The following is a 23,879-nucleotide window of genomic DNA, read 5'->3' as shown; positions in this document are numbered from 1 at the left end:
TAATTTCTTTTCTTTACAAACCAAAGTACAAAAATTTAAAGAAAGCTAATATTGTGAGGTAAACCCTCAACATGAGTTCCCTTCTTATATAATGGATAAAATTATTAGATAGATTCTTGAAGATTTTTTAAAATGCAATACATATTAGCTGTAACACTAAACTTTATCTACTGTGAACCATTTGTGAGTTCAAGAGTCACTGTGCCAATTACCTAATTAGTGTCGAATGACAGATGTCTCTTCTTAGTGAATTCCTATGATGGCAAGTGGCAAGCTTCTGGATGGATTAAAAAATATGTGTTTGTTTACTTGATAGGTGTTTCTAATTGCTCTGGTTTTATCATAAAAAGTATAGGATTATGATTTTTACATATTCATATATGTGACACTTAATAAAAATATGTTGAACAAATGAAATAATTAAGGCAATTAGGCAAATAAATGCTGCTGTACTGGGGTAGTCTGTTACATTCCAGATCATCATATATCATTGCTGAAAGCCAAGTCATTCCTGCCTCTGCTGCCCCTCCAAAACCACAGGACTAGCAAGTCTGTGTCATGGATGTTATAGTTTTTAGCATCCATGGTTCCAGATTGTCCAAAGGATCTAAACACCTGATTTGTTTTCCAGTGTTTCAACTTCTCTTACTCCTCTGTCACCTCCCCAAATGATTACATATCAGGTAATACCCATAATCAGGAATACCCACTGATTAGACAGGCTTAACAGAAGGGTGTATATTCAACTTATTCTTTATTTTTTATTCTGTCGACTCTGTTATTTACCTACAATTTAGAAAATTTTAATTGAATGTTTGCCATTACATTTAAAATTTTGTCATTTATTCTTTCATTTTTTTTGATGAATAATGAATATTGTCTTCTGTTTTAGGCATTATGCTAGTTGTTAGAGACACAAACTCATTTAAGACACAGCCAATGTACTCAGGAAATGTAGTCTAATACAAACAACACATGGAAACAAATCACTGTAGTGCAAATGAATAAGTGTATATCTGTTTATGCCTATTACTTTGCTTACTTGAATATCTCTGCTTGTTCAATGGAAAGACAAGTAATATTTCCCAAACTGGATTCTATTAGAAAAAGCTATTATCAGATAATTTGGGGAAATTAGCATACTAGTCTTCTTTTTGAAAATTCATAATGCATACCACCATATTCTAATAAATATTCTGAGAGATTCTACTATAAAGAAACCCATTTCACTTTGTTTATCTTTCTGAAGCTTACTTGAATAGCCAAACACATTATCCATGGCACACATCTTAACATCCTGTGGGATATTAACATTCCATGGGCCATCAATTTTGAAATGAGCTGATTATCAATTGGGACAGCTGGGTACATGCCCTCCTGTTATAGAGGATGAAAAGATAAGTATTCTCTTATACATAAGTGATATGTTGACTGGTCAGGACTCCTCAGAAGCAACTGAGAGAAACCTAACTCAAACTAGCTTAGGCAGACAGGAGAATAGATTGAGTCACACGAATGGGAATCCAAGAGTGGGTCTTGCCTCAGGGACTCAAATGGCACCTTTAGGTTCTTCTCACTCTCTTTCTACTTCTTTACTCTTACCTATTCATGCATTGGTCTGGACTTTCTCATATGTCTGGGCTGGGGAGACTGGGGAGAAAGGAGACTATTCCTGAACAGCTCCAGGCTTATTTACATTATTTTTACTTAGTGACCTTGAAAAGAAAAGAAAATTTTTCTTCTTCAAAAGCCATATAAAACCCCAGGAAAGATTCTGATTGACTTGACTGAAGCTCACACTTTAGCTGATTGGCCAGTCACTGCAGTGTAGTATCATTAACCATATCTGGTCACCAGGAATGTTGAGGGGGGTGGTATTCTCTGATTAAAGGTTTTAACAGACCTAGAAGGAATGAGGAAAGGCAGTTTGAAAGGGATTGATGTTACTAGGTTGATGTTAGAGGATAAACCAGACAGATGTCTACCACAATGTGGTCTAATTATCAAAATCTAGATTTGGCCATAATAGGTAGTTAGCCCTAGTATCTAATTACTGCCAAAAATCAGGGATAAAAATTTAAGAAAGACAACTTTTCTAATATTAAAGTCATTATTTTTAGAATACCTCTTGTAATTTATAAAACGGTTTATTGCTAATAATCCCAAATATTGTGACCTCAGACAGGTTTAATTATATAAAAGATTTTCTTGGCTCCAAGAAGTTGTATTGTTCAAAGTTATATATTCTATGATTTTTAAATACTTGAAATGATTATCCCTGCTATAAATATTTCAGGTTAAAATCACTGCAGACATAAGGTGTTAAGCAATAGGAACTTATTTCTCTGCCTTTGGATTAGAGCAAACCTAAAATAACAGAGTAGGTAGAGGGGTACCTGTGTGACTCAGTCGGTTGGGCATCTGCCTTCAGCTCAGGTCATGATTCCAGGGTCCTGGAATCAAGCCCCACATCAGGCTTCCTGCTCAGTAGGGAGACTGCTTCTCCCTCTCCCCCTGCTTGTGCTCTCCCTCTGTCAAGTATAAAAATAAAATTATATATTAAAAAAAAAAAAACAGACCAGGTGGAATCTTGGCCCTCTCAACTCTCAGGAGGATGTGGGGTGGCATTCCAGACTTCTCATAGACATGTGTCATTAGGTTTGTTCCTAAGATTCTTTTGTGTGTGAAAAAAACTATGCCAAACTCAGATGCCCATTAAAGCAGATGTTCTGTATTATTGATAGTTATATATGAATATGAAGTAGTTATACTTGAGAGATTTGCCTGAAACCACTTTTGTGATATTGCATAAAGAAAAAAATAAAAGATCCGAGTATTTGGGGGTTTGAAGGAGGTGGAGGCTACAGATACTGATGCCTGGATTATAGCAGGAGTCAGACTTGCCAGAAGATGTTTTTAAATTAAGAAGATTTTTCATGTTGGAAAAATCTTGGGTGGACAGATGAGGAGAAACCTGTGAAAGAAAAGGAGGGGAAAGCAGAGGGGTAAGATGTGCATTTCATGAGGGGTCCTTAGTAGCAGGCACTGTGGACAGGTTAAGTCAGAGGAGCTCTAAAAGAAGCTAGTTGACATTTGGGAGTCCCTGGTGATATTGGGGAGAATGGTTTCTAGGAAGTAGAGGAGGCAGACTGCATGGGTTTTGGGTTAAATGAGAAGTGAAGAACGGACAAACTATGGCTTTTTCTTTTAAAATGTTTTGCAGCGATGGGAAAATGAAAAAGAGGCTGGCAGTTGGAAAGGGATTCAGAGTTGGGAGACATATTTTCCCCCATTTGAAGAAGTTGGTCTATAGAGGGAAAAGATGCATGAAGCGGGGATCAAGAAAGAGACTGAAGAAATAGGAAAGGACGAAATTCATTTCGGAAGCAAGGTCCTAGAAACAACCAGGCGTATGGGATAAAAGCCCAGGTTTAAGAAGCAAAGGACTTGAATAAGAACTAGTCTTAACATAATCGGAAGTGGGCAAAGCATGTCAGGGAAAGGAATGCTTATAGCCTTTCCAGTGAAGTAGGAAGGGAGGTTCTCCGCTAAGAGGGAGAATGTTAAGCAGCTGGTGAAAATACAACTTGGAGGAGGGAGTGTGAAGTGTTCAGGTAAAGTTCGACCTCATAAATACATAATAAATTCAGCAAAAGATTGGAGCTGGGAGTTGGCAGGACATATGTAGAAAAAAAAAAAATCAAGTAGGGGTTACTAGTCATAATACCCTTACAAACATAGACCCAGGGATACACAGCTGAAAAGAGAATGAAGTACATAAAATCTGGCTGTGTCTCATAACCTGGGGGCAGGGGGTAAGATGTAGAACAGTAAATTTCATGAGGGAAGATCTAGCCCCGTGTCTGGCACACAGAACACAGTTTAAATAGATCATTGAAAAATGGAGAACCGGATGGGCTAGAGTAGCTGGTTGAGTAAGGATAGATGATGAGAGCATAAGAAAGGTAGGCAGTCAGCAGGCAACCCGCGCCTGGAGTTGTGCAGGCTTGATCAGTATATGTGGTGGCCCTGAGATCAGTCAGAACAGAATTCCTCCGTTTCTAGATTTCGGCAGGAGGGGCACCTGGGTGGCTCAATTGGTTAGGTGACTACCTTCAGCTCCAGTCATGATCTGGGGGTCCCAAGATGGAGACCCACATCAGGCTCCCTGCTCAGCGGAGAGCCAGCTTCTCCCTCTCCTACTGCGTGGCTCTCTGTCTGCTTGTGGGCTCACGTTCTCGCTCTCAGTCGAAATATAAATAAAAAAAGTCTTGGGGCACCTGGGTGGCTCAGTTGTTAAGCGTCTGCCTTCGGCTCAGGTCATGATCTCAGGATTCTGGGATCAATTTCCACATTGGGCTCCCTGCACGGTGGGAAGTCTGCTTCTTCCTCTCTCACTTCCCCTGCCTGTGTTTCTACTCTCACTGTGTCTGTCAAATAGATCAATAAAATCTTAAAAAAAAAAATCTTTTAAGATTTTGGTAAGAAACAGTTTTAAGTGATACCAAGCTCCAAGTCTGGTCAAAGGAATGAGCTGCCGAGACGGGGAGAAGTGCAGGCTGTTGAGGCTCAAAGAACTACAAGGGGGAGTTTTGAATAACCCTCAGTAAGTGTTGGGCAGTGACATGGGCAACTAGTAGTTGATAGGATTCCAAGAATCCTATCAGAAAGAGGGTGGTATAACCTCAATGTCAATGGATAAAGCTTTCCTAGAACTGGTGCTAGAAAGCCAGGAAAATGCCAGCCTTTTCCTTCTACAACTTTAAAGGGAAGCAATGGGAGTAGTGTCACCTGGGAAGCACTGGTTTTCAATTAAGAAAAACTATTAAAAGGAGCAACCAAGAGTGACGTGGGATGGAGTTATATGCTCCAGTGAAGGGAATATTTCATCACTTGCCTTGTTTAGACTTGCTAGTGTGTGATCAAAAAAATGACTTTTATTCTTGTTTTTAATTCTTTATAGAAGGTGCACCTCTTGAAATGCTATTAGAAAGGAGTGTGCTAGGCAAATTTTAAGGGTATGAAAGGATTACTGAAATCTAGAAGGGTTAGGAAAGGGTCAACAAGAGGAGGGTAAATAAGTTGTTGTAGAAATGTCTTTTGGGGGCACCTGGGTGGCTCAGTTGGTTAAGCGACTGCCTTTGGCTCAGGTCATGATCCTGGGGTTGTGGGATCAAGTCCCGAGTCAGCCTCCCCCTGCACTTCGGGGAGCCTGCTTCTCTCTCTCTGCCTGCCATTCCTCCTGCTTGTTCTCTCTCTGTCAAATGAATAAGTAAAATCTTAAAAAAAGAAAAAGAAAGAAAGAAAGGAAAAGAAAAAAAATTCTTTCTGCACTACTATGGGGAAAGAGCTAATATGATATTTGTGACATTCTTTCAGTAACCCTCTCCCTACATCTTATCGTGTATTCAACTCTGGATTCCTAGGCTTCAGTCCTTGTTTCACTGCTGTTTATAAGACCGTACTTCTAACTCAAGTGAAGTCAGTCAGCGAGGTTGAAATTGATCACAGCAACCAGGAAAACGTACTTCACTCTCTTTTGTGGGTTTTCACTCCATTGTGAGAAATATCCACCCTTTTGGAGCTACAAGAGTTATTTCCAAAGGAAGTGGCTCATACCTCCCCTTTTTTCCCCCCTAGATTTTATTTATTTATATGAGAGAGAGAGAGAGAGAGAGAGAGAGAGCGAGCACGAGCAGGAAAAGGGAGAAGGACAGAGGGAGAAGCAAACTCTCCAGGGAGCTGGGGGCCCAGTGCGGGACTTGATCCTGGGATTCCAGGACCATGACTTGAGCCAAAGGCAGTCGCTCAACCAACTGAGACACCCAGGTACCCCATCATACCTCCTTTTTGAGGCTCAAATGCTTTCAAGTGTTTTCTTCCTTCTTTGATTTTACTGAGTGTACCCTTTAAGTATCTCCAGTAGCCTGATGTTTTCAACTGTCATAGGATAACCAGCGCTTTGTCCATTGGGGAGAAAGGAATTGGCTCAGTAGCAGCTGATCTCTCAACTGCTCGTCACTGACACTGGCCCAAGGCTAAGAGGGCCACTGTGGTTAGGGAAATCTGTCATTTGTGTGTGTAGGGTCATGGAGGGGGAGGGGAAGTTGAAGGATTCTGCTCTTGAAAGTCAGTAGCACCAAAGCAGGAATTTCTAGTTTGGATCAGTCCTGAGGCATATAACTGTGCTATTTGGCACATGCAAACCGAAATCAGCCCTGTCTGGGTAGTAAGCTGTACTTGGTTTGGTCTTGATAACAATAGTCATGCAGAATCTCTATAATCTGAATATTTATACTCTAATTCTCAAAATGTAGTCCTCAGGCCACCAAAATCAGTGTCACCTGGAAATGTCTTATAAATGTAAAATTTCAGACCCCACATCATCACTACTGAATCAGAAACTCTGGAGGTGGTTCGGTGGTCTAGGCTTTAACAAGCCCTCCAAGTGATTCTGATAGCTCAAGTTAGGGAACCAATGGGCCAAGGGGTGTAGCTCTCAGGACTCACTCTACACTAGAATCATCTGGGGGAAACTTTTTATAAAATACTGATGCCTGAGCCCCACCAACATAACACCAGATTCTGATGTAATTAGTTTGGCTTAGGACTTGGCATCAGAACTTTTTATAAGTTTCAGTGGTTCTAATGACTGTCATAGTTGAAGACCATCACTCTATAGCAATATAAGAAGGGGCTAATTTAAGACTTTGTGATAAATAATTTATTAAGAACAATCTTATATATTTTATTAGAATGTTAATTTAGGCCTGCTTATTAAAAAAAAAAAAAACAACAACACAAATACTCTAAGACTTGAGAGGGCAGGGATCTTTTTGGCCGAGTTTTAATTTTTCCCTGTTGTATCCTAGATCTGGGGACAGGGTTTGGTACGTAGTAGGTGCTCAAATAACCATATGTTGACTAACTGAATCAATCAGTTAAAGAATAGAGTTCCAATGACAACTTGTCTTTACACCTCACAAAGGAACCAGTAAGTGCTCTGAGCTGGAAGAATAGTCTCTGTTTGGGGCTGGCGTAGGATCATCTCTTGGGTCTGTGAATCCTCTTTGTTCTTTCCCCATGCCTCTCTGTACCAGGATGTCACTTCCCCATATCACGATTCACATTCTATTGGCAGAAATTGGTCTCTGCTTATGCCCCTAGACAGAATGCCCAGGCTGGAATCTCATTGCCCATATCATTAGAAGCAACCAGGGGCATCCCATGAGCAACTAGTTATGTTATTTTCCTTCTCTTCTCTGGGCTGGCTTCTGCTTCTCTCTCAACCCTTCCCCGCCACCATCTACCTCTTGACAGATGATGCCACCTGGCCTGCCTGTGTTTCGATCCATGGATTCTTCCCTGTTAGGGTACCCTATGGCTAAGAGAAGAGTTTGTCTCCACTTGGTGGGCAGAATGACTTTCTGAGTGGGTCTGAGCCAAAAATGGCTTTCCCAACAGGCAGGAAGAGGTTCAGCATGTTGTTGCTCCAGGGCCTCTGCGAGCAGCACCCCAGCAGGTGTCTGTGTAAAGGGTTCTTGTTCAATAGTGAGTGAGCCATGTGACCTCAACACTAAGTAGCAAGTTTGCACATAAACTGCCTTCAATTCAGTAGGGCAAATTACTTCCCTGAAAAAATTTCAGGAGATATTCAATACTGGTTCCAGTACCCTGATTAAGACGTGCCTTAAGGTCTTATTTACAGCCCAAACTTTTATCTTTTTTTTATTGTAGATCCTGCCACTATAGGCTACCAATCCCCTTGGTCGCTATAGGTTTGTTTAGACTGAAGTCACCTGGGCTCCAGACAGGAGGGAGGTCAAGGTTTAGTACGTAATATTTTGCCCAGTTTTCACTGAAGTTTTACTGAAGTAAAGGGATGCTGCTACTAAGGTTCAAGGTGTTTCCAAACCATTTGCATTTGTCCATTCAACTGTTCAAGAGCAGTACACACATACAGAGTCTCCTAACTACCTCGGTCTCCCTTTCTACATGAAAGCTTCCTGTCCCTTCAACTACTCAGGCCTGGAGGCTTAAAGAAAATCCTTCCCAGATTATGGTTAATGCTGGGCCTGATTCTGTAGCAGCTGTTGCTTTTGAACAATAGGATGCCTCTCCTCCTTGACAAGAAGCTGAAAATGCCCATTTTGCTACACTTCCAACCTCTGCAGACGCAGAGAGCATAAAACGGACGGAGGGATGGACTCAAGACTCCTGTTCGGGAATTCTGTGCACCACTTAAAGACTATTGAGTTTAGCCACTTCCTGACATTGACTTTCATAGCAACAGTTTAATTTGGAGAAAATCTGCTACCTCAAATAGCTAAAGGTATTTATGTGGAAAATTTTCCAAATGATTGACTTCACTGTGTTGCTATTTTCTTTCCCCATGAATATGTGAGTATTTGGCGTCCTCCCTCGAGTTTTTCTGCATCACTTCTCTTTAGGCAAAGAAAAGTTTCTATCCAGACCGGGAGAAGAAAGTGGCACCAAGAGTTTCCCCCTTTAAAGGAAATTATTATTTGAGTTTAAACCATAGCATCTGTATAAATGAAGAATTTCGGTGTGTTGCCTGTTTGCTTAAGTTTTCCATGGCAAATCCTCAAGGTGTCCAGAGTAATCTTGATCATCACTTCGGAGGCAACACAGGTGATGGGCTGCGAGCTCCCAGCAGCAACCCCCCCCCCCCCATGGCAGCACCAGTCTTGCTGAAGGGTTTGTCTCTAGACCCTCACCCACCTCCACCTCATGGGCTCTGCTAATTCTTCAGCCACCTCTCTTCTGAACTCTCTTTCCAAGATCACCAATAACTCCCTCCTATTTCGTCCAGCGACCATTTGGTGTTACATCAGAACTTGCTGTATCATTTGACAGCGTTAATGTTATTTTCCTTCACTGCTTTGGCACCATTTCTCCCATTCTCCTAGACAGTTTCCTCCTCTGTCCCTTTCTTAAATGTTTCCTTGGCAATCACTCCTAGACCTACTTTTCTTATTGCCTCACACTCTCTTCCTGATTGATACCATCTGCATCATTGCTTGGATTCCATGCTGTTGATTAAGATCCCCCATCTCCATCTTCAGCCCAGATCTGTGAAGGCTGGTCCTTGTTCCAACTGAACCTATTTTCCTTCTTTTCCCTGTTTTTCTAAGTTCCCAGATGTACTGAGGGTCACCGTTGCTCATTGTGCAAGAAAGAAAGGTTAACTCCTTTCTCTCTCTATCTCTTCTGCTATCCCATGAACTAAACATTCCAATTTATTCTATTTCCTACATAAATTTTAAGTCTGTGTCTTCTTCAGTATCTCCTCAATATCTACCTCCTTCCATTCCCTAGGATAGGAAAACATCAGCTTGCCTGTGGATACCTCTCTCTAGTCTTGGCTCTTTACAATCCATGTCCATATTACAGGAGAGGTTTTTTTGATCATCCTATTTCCCTAATCAAGGCCCTCATGCTTGCAAAGCCTGCATCTGGCCTCTTCTGCACTCCAGTCTCGGCTCTTGGCACGCTGCACTTTGCATCGTTCGCTTTTGGTCATCCTTTGGGGCCTTCATATATTGTTTTTCCCTGCATAGAACATTCTGGTCTCTCCCCCTCTGCTCCTTTTTCAGGTCTGAAATTCGGAGAACTTCCTCTTGGGTCTCCCTTGAATACCCCCACTCTGCCAAGGTGCCTCTCCCAAGGCCTATGACACATGGCCTCTCCAGAACTACCCCCCCTCCCCGCCCCGCCCCTTATCAAAATGGTCTGGGTCTTTGTATCCTCTCTAGGTTGTCAGTTCTGTGAGGACAGAGCATGCCTCCCATGTTGAAATTGTATCTCCAGCACCTGGCACAGTGGCCGAGGCAGAACAGGTGCTCAGTAAATGTTTGTGGAATAAGCGAGTGAGCCTCAGAGTAACCCGTGAGCCAGGCCTCTTCAGACATAAGTCCAAATGCCTGATTCTCATTTGCAACTTCTTCCTCACTAGTCAAGCTCCCTTCACTGGAACAACTATTACTTTTTCACAGCAGACAAAACTCTGATGCAGACAAAGCAACCTATATATCCCAGAGGAAGAGAAACTTTTCAAAGGTTCTGAGGATTAGCATATGGTAATTATCAAATCCCAGGGTATCTTTTAATTGAACCTTCACAGTAGTTCCCTTAACTTGTACTCAGTACATAAATTGAGTAGAACCTCATTAGGGAGGTTGTATCACGCCTTTAGTGAAAATGGGGAGAATGAGCAAGAGCTTCCCGTGATGTGGAGGCCTTGGAGAAAGGGAGCAGTGTGGTTTGTGCTCCTTTAATCTGTGTATCTGACCACCGACTCCTGATATGGGGGATGAGGAGGACAGCCATGGCCGTCAGAGGAGTTTAGGATCTGCCTTCTAAATCCCACTGTGGGTTTTGTACTCTGCAAGTGTCTACTGCATGCTTCCCTCCTCTCCTCTCCTGTGCTGCGACTGCTTTAATGTCAGCCTCAGGAGCAGCCTGATTTTAAAGATATTTTCCTCCCCAGGAGCAAATCTTCCTGAAGGAACCAAGGGACTTCCAGGCTCAGCCTGCCAGTACTTCCCTGGGCTTCTCTTTCATTCGCTCACCCAGCTCAAATGACGCAGTTTCAGATGCCTTACTCTGTTCTAGCCACCTTGATCTCTTCCTTTCAAAGGACTGTGACCAGTAAGGCAAGCACAGTGCCCAGGGGGCAAAACTTAAAGGTCACCTACTCTCAGGGACGCCTGGGTGGCTCCGTGGGTTGGGCCTCGGCCTTCGGCTCAGGTCATGATCTCAGGATGCTGGGATCAAGTCCCGCATCGTGCTCTCTGCTCAGTGGGGAGCCTGCTTCCTCCTCTCTCTCTCTCTGCCTGTCTCTGCCTACTTGTGATTTCTGTCAAGTAAAGTAAATAAAATCTTAAAAAAAAAAAGTTACCTACTCTCAGATGCCAACCCAATGTTTTTTTTTTTTTGTTTGTTTTTGTTTTTTTTAAGATTTTATTTATTTATTTGACAGAGATCACAAGTAGGCAGAGAAGCAGGCAGAGACAGAGAGAGGGGGAAGCAGGCTCCCTGCTGAGCAGAGAGCCCGATGTGGGACTTGATCCCAGAACCCTGGGATCATCACCTGAGCCAAAGGCAGAGGCTTTAATCTACTGAGCCACCCAGGTGCCCCTCCAACCCAATGTTTGCGTGGGCCTGAGTGTGAGCGCCCTTCTTGACTCACCCTTGTCCTGGCACCGTCTGCCAGGAAGGCCAGCCTGTCCTCCACTACCATGTCTCTCCAAATGCTAATCCTTGAGACCCAGCTCAGATGCTGCCTCCTCCCTGAAGCTCTTACTGAAGCCTCCCAGTCCTTCCCACAACCTTGCAAATCCCAGTGGACCTTTTTTATACCTCTCTGAAGGCACTACATACCTTGACTACTTCTTAGGCCTTTTTGTCTCTATATTAAACTACAAGTGTCTAAGAGCTGTCTTTTTCTCAATGTGCTTATAATATCTAGCACAGGGGAAGCACGCAGCAGGTATTCGTGTCAGTGAGGGGAGAGGAACAATCAAAGGGAGAAGAGAGAAGAGCACACTGGCTAATAGCAGGGGGGTGGGAGGGTCAGGGTCAGCGGGAGGTCTAGGGCCAGTCTGCCTGGGTTGGATCTCTGGATCTGCCACTTGCTGGGTGTGAGAACATGGGCAAGTTACATCACCAGTCTACACCTCCATTTCTTTGTCTTTAAAAACGGGATCAACACTGGTACCCCAACATCAGGTTGTGGTGAAGTCTGAACTAAAACATAGAAAGCACTTAGCAACAGAGTTGATGCGTAGTGAACAGCTACCTCAGTAAACCTCAGGATCCAGAATTAAATAGGTCTAGTGAGGGTTCATCTGTGGAAAATGCAGGTATACACGCTAAAGGCAAAGCACATTTGTGACCGATGTCTTAAAGTTAAATCTAAACTATCAATAATGGAAGACAGAGGCAATGACCTCATACTCCCTTGAGAACCCAAGTGTCTACTTTTTTAGAAAAGACAAATCTCATTCCTAAAATTCAATAGAAGAGTGGCTTGGGCAAGAAGATGGGAAGGAGGCTGTCTAAAAAAGGCAGCAAAAGAGGGTCAAATGAGCTTGGAGCTATTGAAATGTTCTCTGGGTTAGTATCTGCTGATTTTAAGGAGAATAGAAACAATGCTAAGGGAAAAATTATGTTTTTGCTGCCATCTACAGTCAAAATGCAATTTTTAGACTTAACACACACACACACACACACACACACATATACACATCCAAAAAGGGCATTCTTGACCGAATGAGTGACGATATAGACAAGTCTGGTTTAAGTTCCAGTAATTTGGCATATTATTACATCATTTTATTTACTATTCTTTCTAAAAGTATGATGTTTAACTAGGAACATAGCCTTTTTAACATCTCAAACTGTGCTAGAACTGTTCTTCAGAAAACAGCTGGAATAATCACTCAGGAGTGAGACTGTCGTCTGCTGGGTCAGATTAACTGCAGCTGTGGCAAGCGACGGACAGTTTGAGAGTCAATACAAAGATTTCAGCGATGAAAGAGATGGATTGGCTTTTACCCTACGTTTTCCTAGCCTCTGATCTGCAGTTCTCTGGTTCTTAGAATTGCTGTAGCCTGCATTTTATACCAGTATATTTGATTGTGTGGCTGTGAGAAATCAACCAGAAGCAAGTAAAGAACAAATTTTGGCCATGATGTCACCTCAGACATGCCTCCTGCCCCTATACTCCTATCCATATAATTTCTACAATTATCATAATATTTTCCTAATGTCCTTCTGCCTTATTTTTAAAGGGTTAAATATAGACAAGAATTACTGGAAAAGCGTTTGATGGAGAAAAAAGAAGTGGCCCTTCGAGAAGCTCATGAAGAAGAGGAGAGAGAGAGACGTCTAGAAGCCCTTAGGAAACAGGTGTTTTTAATTTGGAAATTTTCATGGGTGGTTTCTGAGTGTCCTTCATAACATTATTAGTAGGCTTAGATCACAAACTCTGTGATATAAAATGTAACTTTTCTAAATTGGGACACTGGTCTTCACTCCTGGGAGCAATTAGGTTTATGTTGAACGATTTCCAGTTTCTTAGTGTATTAAAATAACTTTATCAGCATCTTTCAAAAAGCTCTCCCAAGATTTAAATGCATCCATATTACCTCTAGTTTAATAGCTGAAGAGTATCCATTTACAGAAGTGAAACTCTGCATCTACCAGAAGGATTTTATGCTCTCAAAAAACCTGGGGGAGCTAGAGCAAGGTAATCCTCTTTGGGGTAGGAACCTCTGTTTAGAAATACCCTATAGTTAGCAAACATGCGAAAAACCACTTTTTAAAACTGCTCTGAGCTAATTAAAGCCTCCCATTGCTTTGCCTAGTGAAAATAGGCAAAAGTTTTTAAAGTAGAGAGGAGATGGCAAAAGCAGGAATTTAAGAATTTGAGAAATGTGATAAAATAGTTTTACTTGGTAATTTTTCAGAGGTTTTGATTTGAAAATAATTAGCTCAAATCATAAGCTCCAAAGTCCATTGACACCATTTCCTGGCTGAGAGGAAATGACTCTCTCATTTGCCTTCCATGTCGGTGGAGGAAACATGGAATCTTGAATAAGAACTTGGCCTCCAGTGTCCTTCAAACCTGGTACAACCTGGCTCGGTTCTTATTGGCAGAGGAAACTTGGATTTTTTACCTAACTTCCCTAAGCTTCCTTTCCTCCTCTGAAAGATGGGACTAATGATAGTACCTGCCCCATAGGTTTGCAGTACTATGTGTTCATATTTTCTTTTAAAGATTTTATTTATTTATTTGTCACACAGAGAGAGATCGCAAGCAGGCAGAGAGGCAGGCAGAGAGAGAGGGGGAAGCAGGCTCCCTGCTGAGCAGAGAGCCCAATGCAGGACTCGATCCCAGGACCCTGAGATCATGACCTGAGCTGAAGGCGGAGGCTTAACCCACTGAGGCACCCAGGTGCCCAATGTGTGTTCATATTTTAAAATTAATACTAAGTATAAAGCCCTCTTCTAAATGTTCTTAGGTTTTATTTCAATCTCTATAGCAACCCCATGATGTATGTATTATTTCTATTTTATTGCTATAAAATAGAATATTCTATTCTATAAAATAGAATAAAACAGGAATAGCAATATTCCTGTTTTATAGAAGAGGAAACTGAGGAGGCATAGGTTCCCCAAAGTCACCCAGCTAGTAACTGTCAGACTGGATTCAAACTGAGGAGGTCTAGTTAAATGGCATAGTTTAGGGGAAGTGTTAATGCATACAACTATTATATCGTCTTCCTTGATAAAATAGTTGACAGAAATAAATTCAAAGCATAGGAACCTAAGACCTGTCATCCTAGATTCAACAAACGTTAAATTACTCTATCATTAGCAAATAATTACATTCCTGGGGACAAAACTTTAATGTCACTATTTCTAAACACATTCTTGTTCACAATATAACTTGGATAACTACAGAGTCCATATAATTAGAATTCTTCCCATCTGTGAACTCTTTGAAAGAGGAAATATCTGTGCCCATTACCTGTAATCAGCGTTTAGAACTATAGTATAAGACATTTTGGCTAGGAAACCTATAATAATTAAAGTACGTTCAACTCAGTTATGTCATTATGGTTTCTAAATGGCATTAAAAATGCCATTTTCTTAATGCTAATTCTTGACTTTAGGAATTAACAGGCAGGTGTTACTAATGGTGCATATAATTTACAAAATTAGTGGCTTCTTTTCATTAGGATACAGGTTTGAATGATTTCAATTATCATAAAGGACAAGGGCATTTATGTTAAAATGACTGTACAGTTTTTCAGTAGAAGGGAAAACAAGGGTTTACAACAATCCTTGGAACTCTAGTTACTTACACAATGGCATTCACACATCTTGCCCAATGATGCCAACACAACTCAACTTAACCCATTAACAATATATTCTAGATTGAGCTTGATCAGATTAAACTTCCTAGAAAGCTTCATGGGGTTGTTACCATGGCCATATGTTGCTAGTGGTTAAAAGTCAATGTTTTTTACTCTTGGTTACTTCTAGGGTAGTTCAATATGTAGGTTTTCTAGGCTTGATTTCCTCTTAGTACCAGAAATATAAATTTTTATCTAAATTTAATCATAACTGTAATTATTCAGTCAGTAGCAAACAATATATATCATGGCCTTTTAATATATTTTGTTTTTAAACCATTAACTCCTTCATGGATTTCTAGGACTGGCCTGGTTTAATATTCTGTCTGCCCTTCCTTCTTAGGTTTTATCTTCCTTAAAGTTAGGAAATTTTATTAGACATTAAACATTAATAGTGTTTAGCTTGTATCTTAATCCAAGTAGTTGTGCTTTTTCTTCTTTTAGGTTGCTATTGTCGCTCAGTTTGATCCCGTTAGAATGATGTCAGATACAATGGCATCGAAAGCAAGGATGGGTATTGGAATTGAAGAAGAATTTATTCTTCAAAAGCCACTCTTTACATTGAATACATACAATGAATACCAGGTAATTATGGGAATTAGCATGATTGATGCAAAAGCCATGACGATAAGATTTATGGAAGTGTGTGTTTTGGGTTTCAGATTATTTTCAATATTTACATTTGAATGCCACATGGATTAACATAATTTTTACTGCTAAATGATAGCACACAATCACTGCCCAATTCTTAATGTTATAAAATAGTTGATAGGTGACCGTGGAATAGTTTATCTGAACATATGAATCTGTCACTGAAAATTATTTTTTATTTTTTAAAAGATTTTATTTATTTGTCAGAGAGATAGAGAGAGTACAGGCAGGCAGAGTAGCAGGTAGCAGCAGAGGGAGAAGCAGGCTCCCCATGGAGCAAGGAGCCTGATGTGGGACTCCATCCCAGGACCCTGGGACACGACCTGAGCTGAAGGCAGCCGCTTAACCCACTGAGCCACCCAGGCATCCCGAAAATTATTTTTTAAATTTACATTTTTATGTTAAAAATTATTTTTAAAACTTGTAAACGTTAAAGTTGTGTTAATACTGTATTTTGTTTAAATGTTTCTCTATCATTTGGAATTTGTTTAAAATCATAATATAAGTCCTGTTAAAGTAACAACTGATGATACTGATAGGATAAAGCAGAGGGGAGCTTTCAGAAATTAAAATGAAGATAATACATCAGAGCTAGTGATAAAAGAAATCATTTTCTGTGGAAAAATATTAAGGTGTATTTAACTATTTCCAGGAACTTCTGACTCCTTTTAGTCTGTTACTGAGAAAGGATCGTAAAAATTCTTTTGGGGGGCACCTGGGTGGCTCAGTGGGTTAAAGCCTCTGCCTTCAGCTCAGGTCATGATCCCACGGTCCTGGGATCGAGCCCCGCATCCGTCTCTCTGCTCAGCGGGGAGCCTGCTTCCTCATCTCTCTGCCTGCCTCTCTGCCTCCATGTGGTCTCTGTCAAATAAATAAATAAATAAATAAAATTTTTGGAAAAAAGTCTTTTTGGATGGATGGATGGAAAGCAGGAGGGAAGACCGATGAATGATTGGATATCACTGAAATTAACGGAGAAAGTAGTTCCCCCTAGTTTATTAATTTTATAAACCTAAAGAGCACAGCTCAATATTTAATTATTTAAAAAGTAAGAAACTGCATCCATTCACCCACTGACAAATAAATTGAGTGTGCCTCTTTGTGGACAATTCATTTATTAATTGGACAAATATTTATGGAACATACAGTGTCTCTGGCATTGTAGAGTTGCCAGGTCTGCATTCCAAACAGTATGGACTTGTTCTCTTGGAGGAAGTGAGCAGGGTAGCTGGGTTGGGAGGAAAAGTAGCCTGTGTGGCAGTAATGCCCCTGGGGTGAGACTACCTCCGTGGTGGAGGTCTAAGGGCTGCAGTGGTAAGCAGAAGGGAACCCATAGAAACGTGACTAGGGAAGTCAGAGTGTCAAAGAAGAAACTAATCTACATCTTAGGTGAGGATTCTTAGCAGCAGTAACAAAATTTACTCTAGGTGATTTAACCTAAAAACAAACAAACAAAAATAGGTTGGGAGGAGGGGTAGGGTAGAAAGAAAGGGACTCATCATAAGGATGTAAGTTTGTCTGCAGAAGCCAAAGCAGGGAGGGCAGCCAGGGTTGGCAGAGAATTGGTCAGAGACGGGAAAACTTTCAGGTACCTGGGCTGAGGCAATTAAGGGTTTCACCAAGCAGAGGAGGGCAGAAAGGGGCCCTTACTGGCGTGTCTTCATTGTAAAGTAAGCGGCAAGGGTGGGTGCTGGGAGATGAGACTGGAAACCTAGATTACGGTCAGGATGAAAAGTACAGAAGCTCTAGTTTGCTAAGACATTATGTTGTGAGCACAGGCGAGACTCAGAAGCAGGTGAATCATATAATCAGATATGTGTTAGCAACATGTCCTGGATAGAAAGTTGGTGGGTTTGGGGGTCAGAGCCTTTTCAGATGGCAGAGGCCTCATCAACACGGGACAGAGGGGCATGAATGGCTTTGTCTAAGAGGAGGGAGTAATGATACCAAGCTAGGCAGCCTGCATTTTGGATTCAAATCCACATCCGCTATTTACTGGCTATGTGAACTTGTGTAAGCTATTAACATCTTTATGTCTTGTTTACTTCATCTGTAAAATAATAATTTGTAAGGTTCTTATGAGGATTAGGATAATCAATGTCAATTGCCTAGGATATTGCTTGGCACCTAGAAGTAATTCAGTAAATTATAATCATTAGTTGTGGCTGCCATTAACCATATAAGAATACAGAAGTAAAAACAGACTTAGGGAGAAAGAGAATGTGTTTTGTTCCTGTCATGTCTATGGTGAAGATGTCTAGAACATATTTACAAGAAACTGATTGGCTGCTTCTGGGGAGGTGAATTGGGGAGATGAAGGTCAGTTTTCGAGAGAGATCTCCGTTTCACTTCATCTATTTAAAAAATAGAATAATGAGACTTTTAAACTTCAGAAACCAGAAGCTGAGAAGACAGGTGAATCCAGGAGATCATTAGGGAGCACACAGGTGGAGCCTGAATCCTTAGACGTGGATGAGGGGGACCACGTAGACTGTATCCAGAAGAGACGCTGGGTGGAAGGATCAACTATGTTGCTTCTCAGACACAAAATCTCTGTATTTTTGACTTGCATGCACCATTGTCTCTCATTTCCATTCCTCTTTAGTTGCCAGAATCTCTTGATTCTTCCCTTCATCGTGTTTTCGACAGTTCTTTCTTCCTTGCTGCCAGCCAAGTTTAGGCACTTATTACTTCATGGGTAGACCACTGTAGTAGACTGCTACTCCATTGTTCTACCCGAACTGCCCTGGTCCCAAATTGACCTATTTCACCTCTAAATTTGCATGTGCCTTCCTTTCCTGCTCTGTTTTCCTCCCCACTCTGCTTTGTAGAAGAATCGGGTGGACATCACAGTTAGCTCATGTGCTGTTGCTTACCTGAGGTCATCCTAGTCTCACCTGCATGGGGAAATGCACCTTTCTTCTATTCTTAGAACATCAGTCACATGGGCCAGGCGAGTTGTAGTTATCTGTATACATTCTTATTACCCCTGTTAGCTTAAGAGCTTCTTCAAGGAGGGGCTGCTTTCAACAGCTTATTATCCCATCCTCTAGGGGAACTTCAAGTCCATGTAAAATGCCTCATTAGCTAAAATCCATATGTGGCTACCTTATCATAGCAAGCAGTGTCTGTTGACATTTAATATTCATAGAAGAAGGGGAAGAGGAAAAAGGCCCAATCAGCTATAAATGAAAATAGAAATCGAGCTACTCATATTTCAATTCCCACTTAGAATCACATTGGTGGAAACATTTTCTAATCCTGCTTGAAATAGAAATCCAGCCTTGGAAGGAGAGTTTGATTGATTTTGTTGTTGTTGTTTTTAAAGTAGGGGCCATGTGTTTAAACATAATTTACATATTGATGAATGATGGAGAAATTGATGTTTAAAGACCAGTGTGTATAAGGTTGTGGTTTAGACTTATTTTAAATGATGATTGTCTTTATTTTCTAATTCTAGCTATCAATAATGAATCAATGAATAGTACTGAAAGTAAGCTTTTTTCACCCCATTTTTAAATAATTTCAATGTTTTTTTTTTTTTTTTTTTACTAATTTAGCATGATATTCCCTATACTTTATGTTGGAAACCAGAGATACACTGGAAAATAATCATACTAAGAAGATTTGGACATTTCCTTTTCTTCTCTTTTTCTTTATTTCTTTTTTTTTAAATTTAATTTGTATGTGTTACTTTTCTTTTTTAAAAAGATTTATTTATTTATTTTAGAGAGAGAGAGAGAGAGAGCATGAATGAGCCCAAGCAGGGAGAGGGACAGAGGTAAAGGCAGAGGGAGAGAGAGAATCCACAAGCAGACTCCCCAACTTGGGGCTCTATCACAAGACCCTGAGATCGTGACCTGAGCCAAAATCAAGAGTTGGCCACTTAACCAACCAAACAATTCAGGTGCCCCTCAACATTTCCAGTAAAAAACAAACAAAACCCAACAGAATATAGTCACTGTATATACCAAGTTTATAGTCATCTATCCAGAAAAAAGTTAAACAGCTTGAGGAAATATGAAACAAAATAATAAAATGTAATTTAGTTCAATGAATTGCTACTTATTTAAATGTATTTTATTTCTACAGATAATTTCTGACCCTAGACTCCGTTTTGAGTTAGCGCTTCGAGAAGCTGGACTTCATAAAACATTTTATGCCAAAGAGATCTTACCAAAAATCAGTCCTCAAAAACCTCCAAGAAAGGACATGGAGTCTACTGTATTTAAAATATAGTTCATCTGCAAATCCTATTATATGTAAGCAAGATTTTTCTTTGAAAACATTTATAAGGATAATAATTACTACTTTGTAAAAATTTTTAAATATCAGACATAGAAATCAAAGCATTAATTAAAACAACTTTGTCTTTTATGACTCTCAGAATTTCATGCACTATTTACCATATCTTTATTATGTCTAATAGTACTAAATTCAACAAGACTATGAAACATAATTATGACACATATGATACATGTTTTATCATTAAGTAAACTGCATATTGAAGATTGCATTATTCCATGAAAAAAGCTCAAAATAACCATTTGCAAGAATTATAATTTATGTTGCTACTACCTGCTCAAGTTTATTTCTGCTTGTTATTTCAGAATTTGACTTTTTAATTATGGAAGCTCCATTATCATTAATACTTCTATTATTTCTAGATTATTATAAAAGGAGGCTCAACCTTTCTCTAAATTTAGAAACCAATTTGGTATACCATGTTTACTGCAAACCAATCATCCAAACAATTTCATTTTGCAAATTAGCCTGTAAAAATAAGTTAGAAATTAGAAACAGCATTTCAAGCATGGGAATATCTGTTTTGGCTTGGGGAAAAAATGTATTTGTGTGGTTGTTTAGAAGGAGTATTTTAAAATTTGTAATTTAAATGCTATCAAAAATTCCAAATTATCTATGTAAGATCTAGGTAGTATTATAGATAAGGAGCATTTTTTAAAGAAGATTTATTTATTTTTAGAGAGAGAATCTCAAGCAGACTCTCCATTGAGAACAGAGCCCACTGCAAGGCTTGATCCCACAGCGCTCAGATCATAATATGAGCCTAAATCAAGAGATTATGCTGAGTGAAATAAGTCAAGCAGAGAGAGTAAATTTTCATGTGGTTTCACTTACTTGTGGAGCATAAGGAATAACACAAAAGACATTGGGAGATGGAGAGGAGAAATGAGTTGGAGGAAATCGGAGGAGGAGACAAACCATGGGAGACTGTAGACTCTGAGAAACAAACTGAGGGTTTTGGAGGTGGGGGTTGGGTGAACCTGGTGGTGGGTACTAAGGAGGGCACGTATTGCATGGAGCACTGGGTATGGTGCATAAACAATGAATTTTGGAACACTGAAATAAAATAAAATTTAAAAAAGAATAATGTAAAATATCATTAATAACTGTAAATGCTTCCATGTCAGAATTAAAATATTTTGGATACACTGGGTTAAATGAAAGTATTAAAATTAAAAAAAAAAAGAAAAAAAAAAAGAGTCAGCCAATCAACTGACTAAGCTGCCCAGGTGCTCCAGGAAGGAAACATTTCAAATAAAACTCAAGGATGGGGCGCCTGGGTGGCTCAGTTGGTTAAGCATCTGCCTTCAGCCTAGGTCATGATCTTGAGGTCCTTGAATTGAGCCCCAGGTTGGGCTCCCTGCTCAGTGGGGAGTATGTTTCTCCCTCTCCCTCTGTTCCTCCTAACCCCTCCCCCACCTGTGCGTTCTCTTTCTTTCTCTCTCAAATAAATAAAATCTTAAAAAAAACAAAAACAAAAACAAAACCTTAAGCATTTATTTCTCACTATTTAAAAAAAAATTGATTATTTAATCAGAATAGCAAGTTGGTGTTTTTGGAAGTTGCCATTATTACTGTTAGGAAGACTTCCTCCCCCACTTCATGCTCTTTTCCTCTCCATTGCAACTCCCTGCCATTTCCTAGGCGGGCTGCAGTTACTGGAATAACGTAAAAAAAGAGACGGTCCAGTCTGACCAGTGAAATATTTGGCTTCATGAGTATTCCAACATGATGGGAATAAATAATGTAGCAAACCCAGCTCATTAGAATAAACCTTCACTGAAAAGTCTATTGGCAAAATCCCTTATCTCTATCCACAATTTATTACAATGCCCTCCCAGTTCAGCCTTTTGCATCATCACATCTCCTAGTAAGAAGAGGAAAAGCAATCCTTAACAAGACTCAGGGCTGTGAGCAATGGCAACTCTCTTGAGAATGTCTCCCACGGTCAAAGTGTTCCTTCATGTGCCCTCAATTTACTTGACACAAAACTTCAGATCACGAGCCATGAAAGCCCTACTTTCTTTTTTTTTTTAAAAAAGATTTTATTTATTTGACAGACAGAGATCACAAGTAGGCAGAGAGGCAGGCAGAGATAGAGAGGAGGAAGCAGGCTCCCTGCCGAGCAGAGAGCCCGATGCGGGACTCAATCCCAGGACCCTGAGATCATGACCTGAGTCGAAGGCAGCAGCTTAACCCACTGAGCCACCCAGGTTCCCAATCCCTACTTTCATGTCAGAGCATATCCTCTCTCTGTGGCAAGACATGGTGTGGTAATGTCTCTCTAGTGTTCCTTCCTAATCTGTAGGTATGCTTATTCTGCCTCTTAATCTGTTTTTTTTTTCATGTTAATACAAAGATCTGATTCTTTTCTTTGTTCATTTATATTTAAAATTTGTTTTCCGGGTGCCTGGGTGGCTCAGTGGGTTAAGCCACTGCCTTCGGCTCAGGTCATGATCTCAGGGTCCTGGGATCGAGTCCTGCATCGGGCTCTCTGCTCGGCGGGGAGCCTGCTTCCTCCTCTCTCTCTGCCTGCCTCTCCGTCTACTTGTGATCTCTCTCTGTCAAATAAATAAATAAAATCTTTAAAAAAAAATTTTAAATTTGTTTTCCTTAACTTCTATAAATAACTGTAGCTCCAGATATCCTTCTAACTTCACAGCTCTATAAGTTCTCTCCTTTGTTCTATTTGTGTCGCTTACTTTCTGGAGCTATGTCTTCCCCTACTTTTAACTGGACCTGCTAATTCCTTGGACTTTGCCGCTCCTGTGGCACTCAATTTGCATTCTCCTTGCAACATTTCCCATAGTGATGGAACTTTGTCCTAGAAGTAAGTTTTGACTACTTAGTGTGGGACTTCATGGGACCCAGACCTGTTGCCCCTTCAGAGTTCACTGCAAGCTCTTTATGCTCATTCATTATTAGAGTATAAAACCCCTGCCAGTCTTCTGAAGTTTCCAGTGAGTACTTCTTGGCTCTTTGGGGTTCTCCAGTCTGTCTGATGTCCCTTGCTTCCCTCTGTCCTGAGCAGGTGTTGGTACAAGTCAGTGGTTACTCCTTACCCACTCATATTTTGTAGCATAAGGGAATTCCTTCTCACCTTCTGTTGAAAGACTACTGTTTGGCTTTCTTGTGCTATTTTTTGTTTCTTTTTATAGGCTGCTTTGAGGAGATTAACAAATTATGCCACTTCTGCTGTCATCTTCCCAGAATCCCCCCAAACTGAATTCTTGATCCCAGTGACTTTTCTTGCACTAAACAAGCCCACCCCATCTCAGTAATGGCACCGCCATCCACCACAGATGCAAATGTGAAATCTGAGTGTCACTTGTGCTGCCCCCTCTTCCTCACTTGTAATATCTAATCTGTCAAGACCTCCTAACTTTCTGGCGGCTATAATGGAGCCATTCTTTCAATGGAAAATGTGTGCCATGCCTTGTGGCTACCCAGCTACACCATTCCTACATTTGGGAATTGTCTCCCATTATGTACCCATCTCCCAGAGTAGAAGCTAGCTACTCCATTTTCCCAGTTCTCATGGTATACAGTCAATGGCAATCCAATGCACCTATTTGAGATTTCATTATGAGAGAGCTATGTGAGATCCCAAGAATCCATTTTCTGGCAAGGTTAGCTATGGAAGCTTTCAAGCTTTGGGGGGTAAAAGTTGCATCACTGGTAGTATCTAGCAGTCTGGGTAGGTGATGCACGTAGAGGTGTGTGGGACTACCAGAGCAGCCATGGGTCTCCATGAAGCAGTTTCCTGGTAAGCGCTGAGCATCTTCTCAGTAGGATAACCTCAAACAGAGACTTTCTGGTCTTGCAGAAATACCTAGCACTCTTTAATAAATTGCTTTTCTATGTAAGCTAGCTGAAGTCGGTTTGCTACTGTGGTGGCAGGAATACACTGATCTTTCTTCTGTTCCTGTTATGCACCAAGCACACAGTCCAATGCTATCCACTGATGATGTGTCTTTG

General features: G+C 40.6%; 1 protein-coding gene across 3 annotated transcripts in view; it reads left to right on the top strand.

Annotated features, from left to right (window-relative positions):
* Positions 1–21,748, top strand: part of CCDC148 (coiled-coil domain containing 148) — a 237,428-nt gene extending 215,680 nt beyond the window's left edge. For all 3 annotated transcript variants that reach the window (XM_059394002.1, XM_059394004.1, XM_059394003.1), the window contains 3 exons: positions 12,816–12,933; positions 15,390–15,530; positions 19,689–21,748. In XM_059394002.1, coding sequence (XP_059249985.1) covers positions 12,816–12,933; positions 15,390–15,530; positions 19,689–19,835 — 406 coding nt within the window. In that variant the 3' untranslated portion in view covers positions 19,836–21,748. The remainder of the gene's footprint in view (positions 1–12,815; positions 12,934–15,389; positions 15,531–19,688) is intronic.
* The last annotated feature ends 2,131 nt before the right edge of the window (positions 21,749–23,879 follow it).

The sequence above is a fragment of the Mustela nigripes genome, chromosome 3 (assembly GCF_022355385.1).
Source record: "Mustela nigripes isolate SB6536 chromosome 3, MUSNIG.SB6536, whole genome shotgun sequence".
Classification (NCBI taxonomy): domain Eukaryota; kingdom Metazoa; phylum Chordata; class Mammalia; order Carnivora; family Mustelidae; genus Mustela; species Mustela nigripes.
The sequence above is the reverse complement of the archived record's forward strand: the minus strand, read 5'-3'. Positions and strand labels throughout refer to the sequence as shown.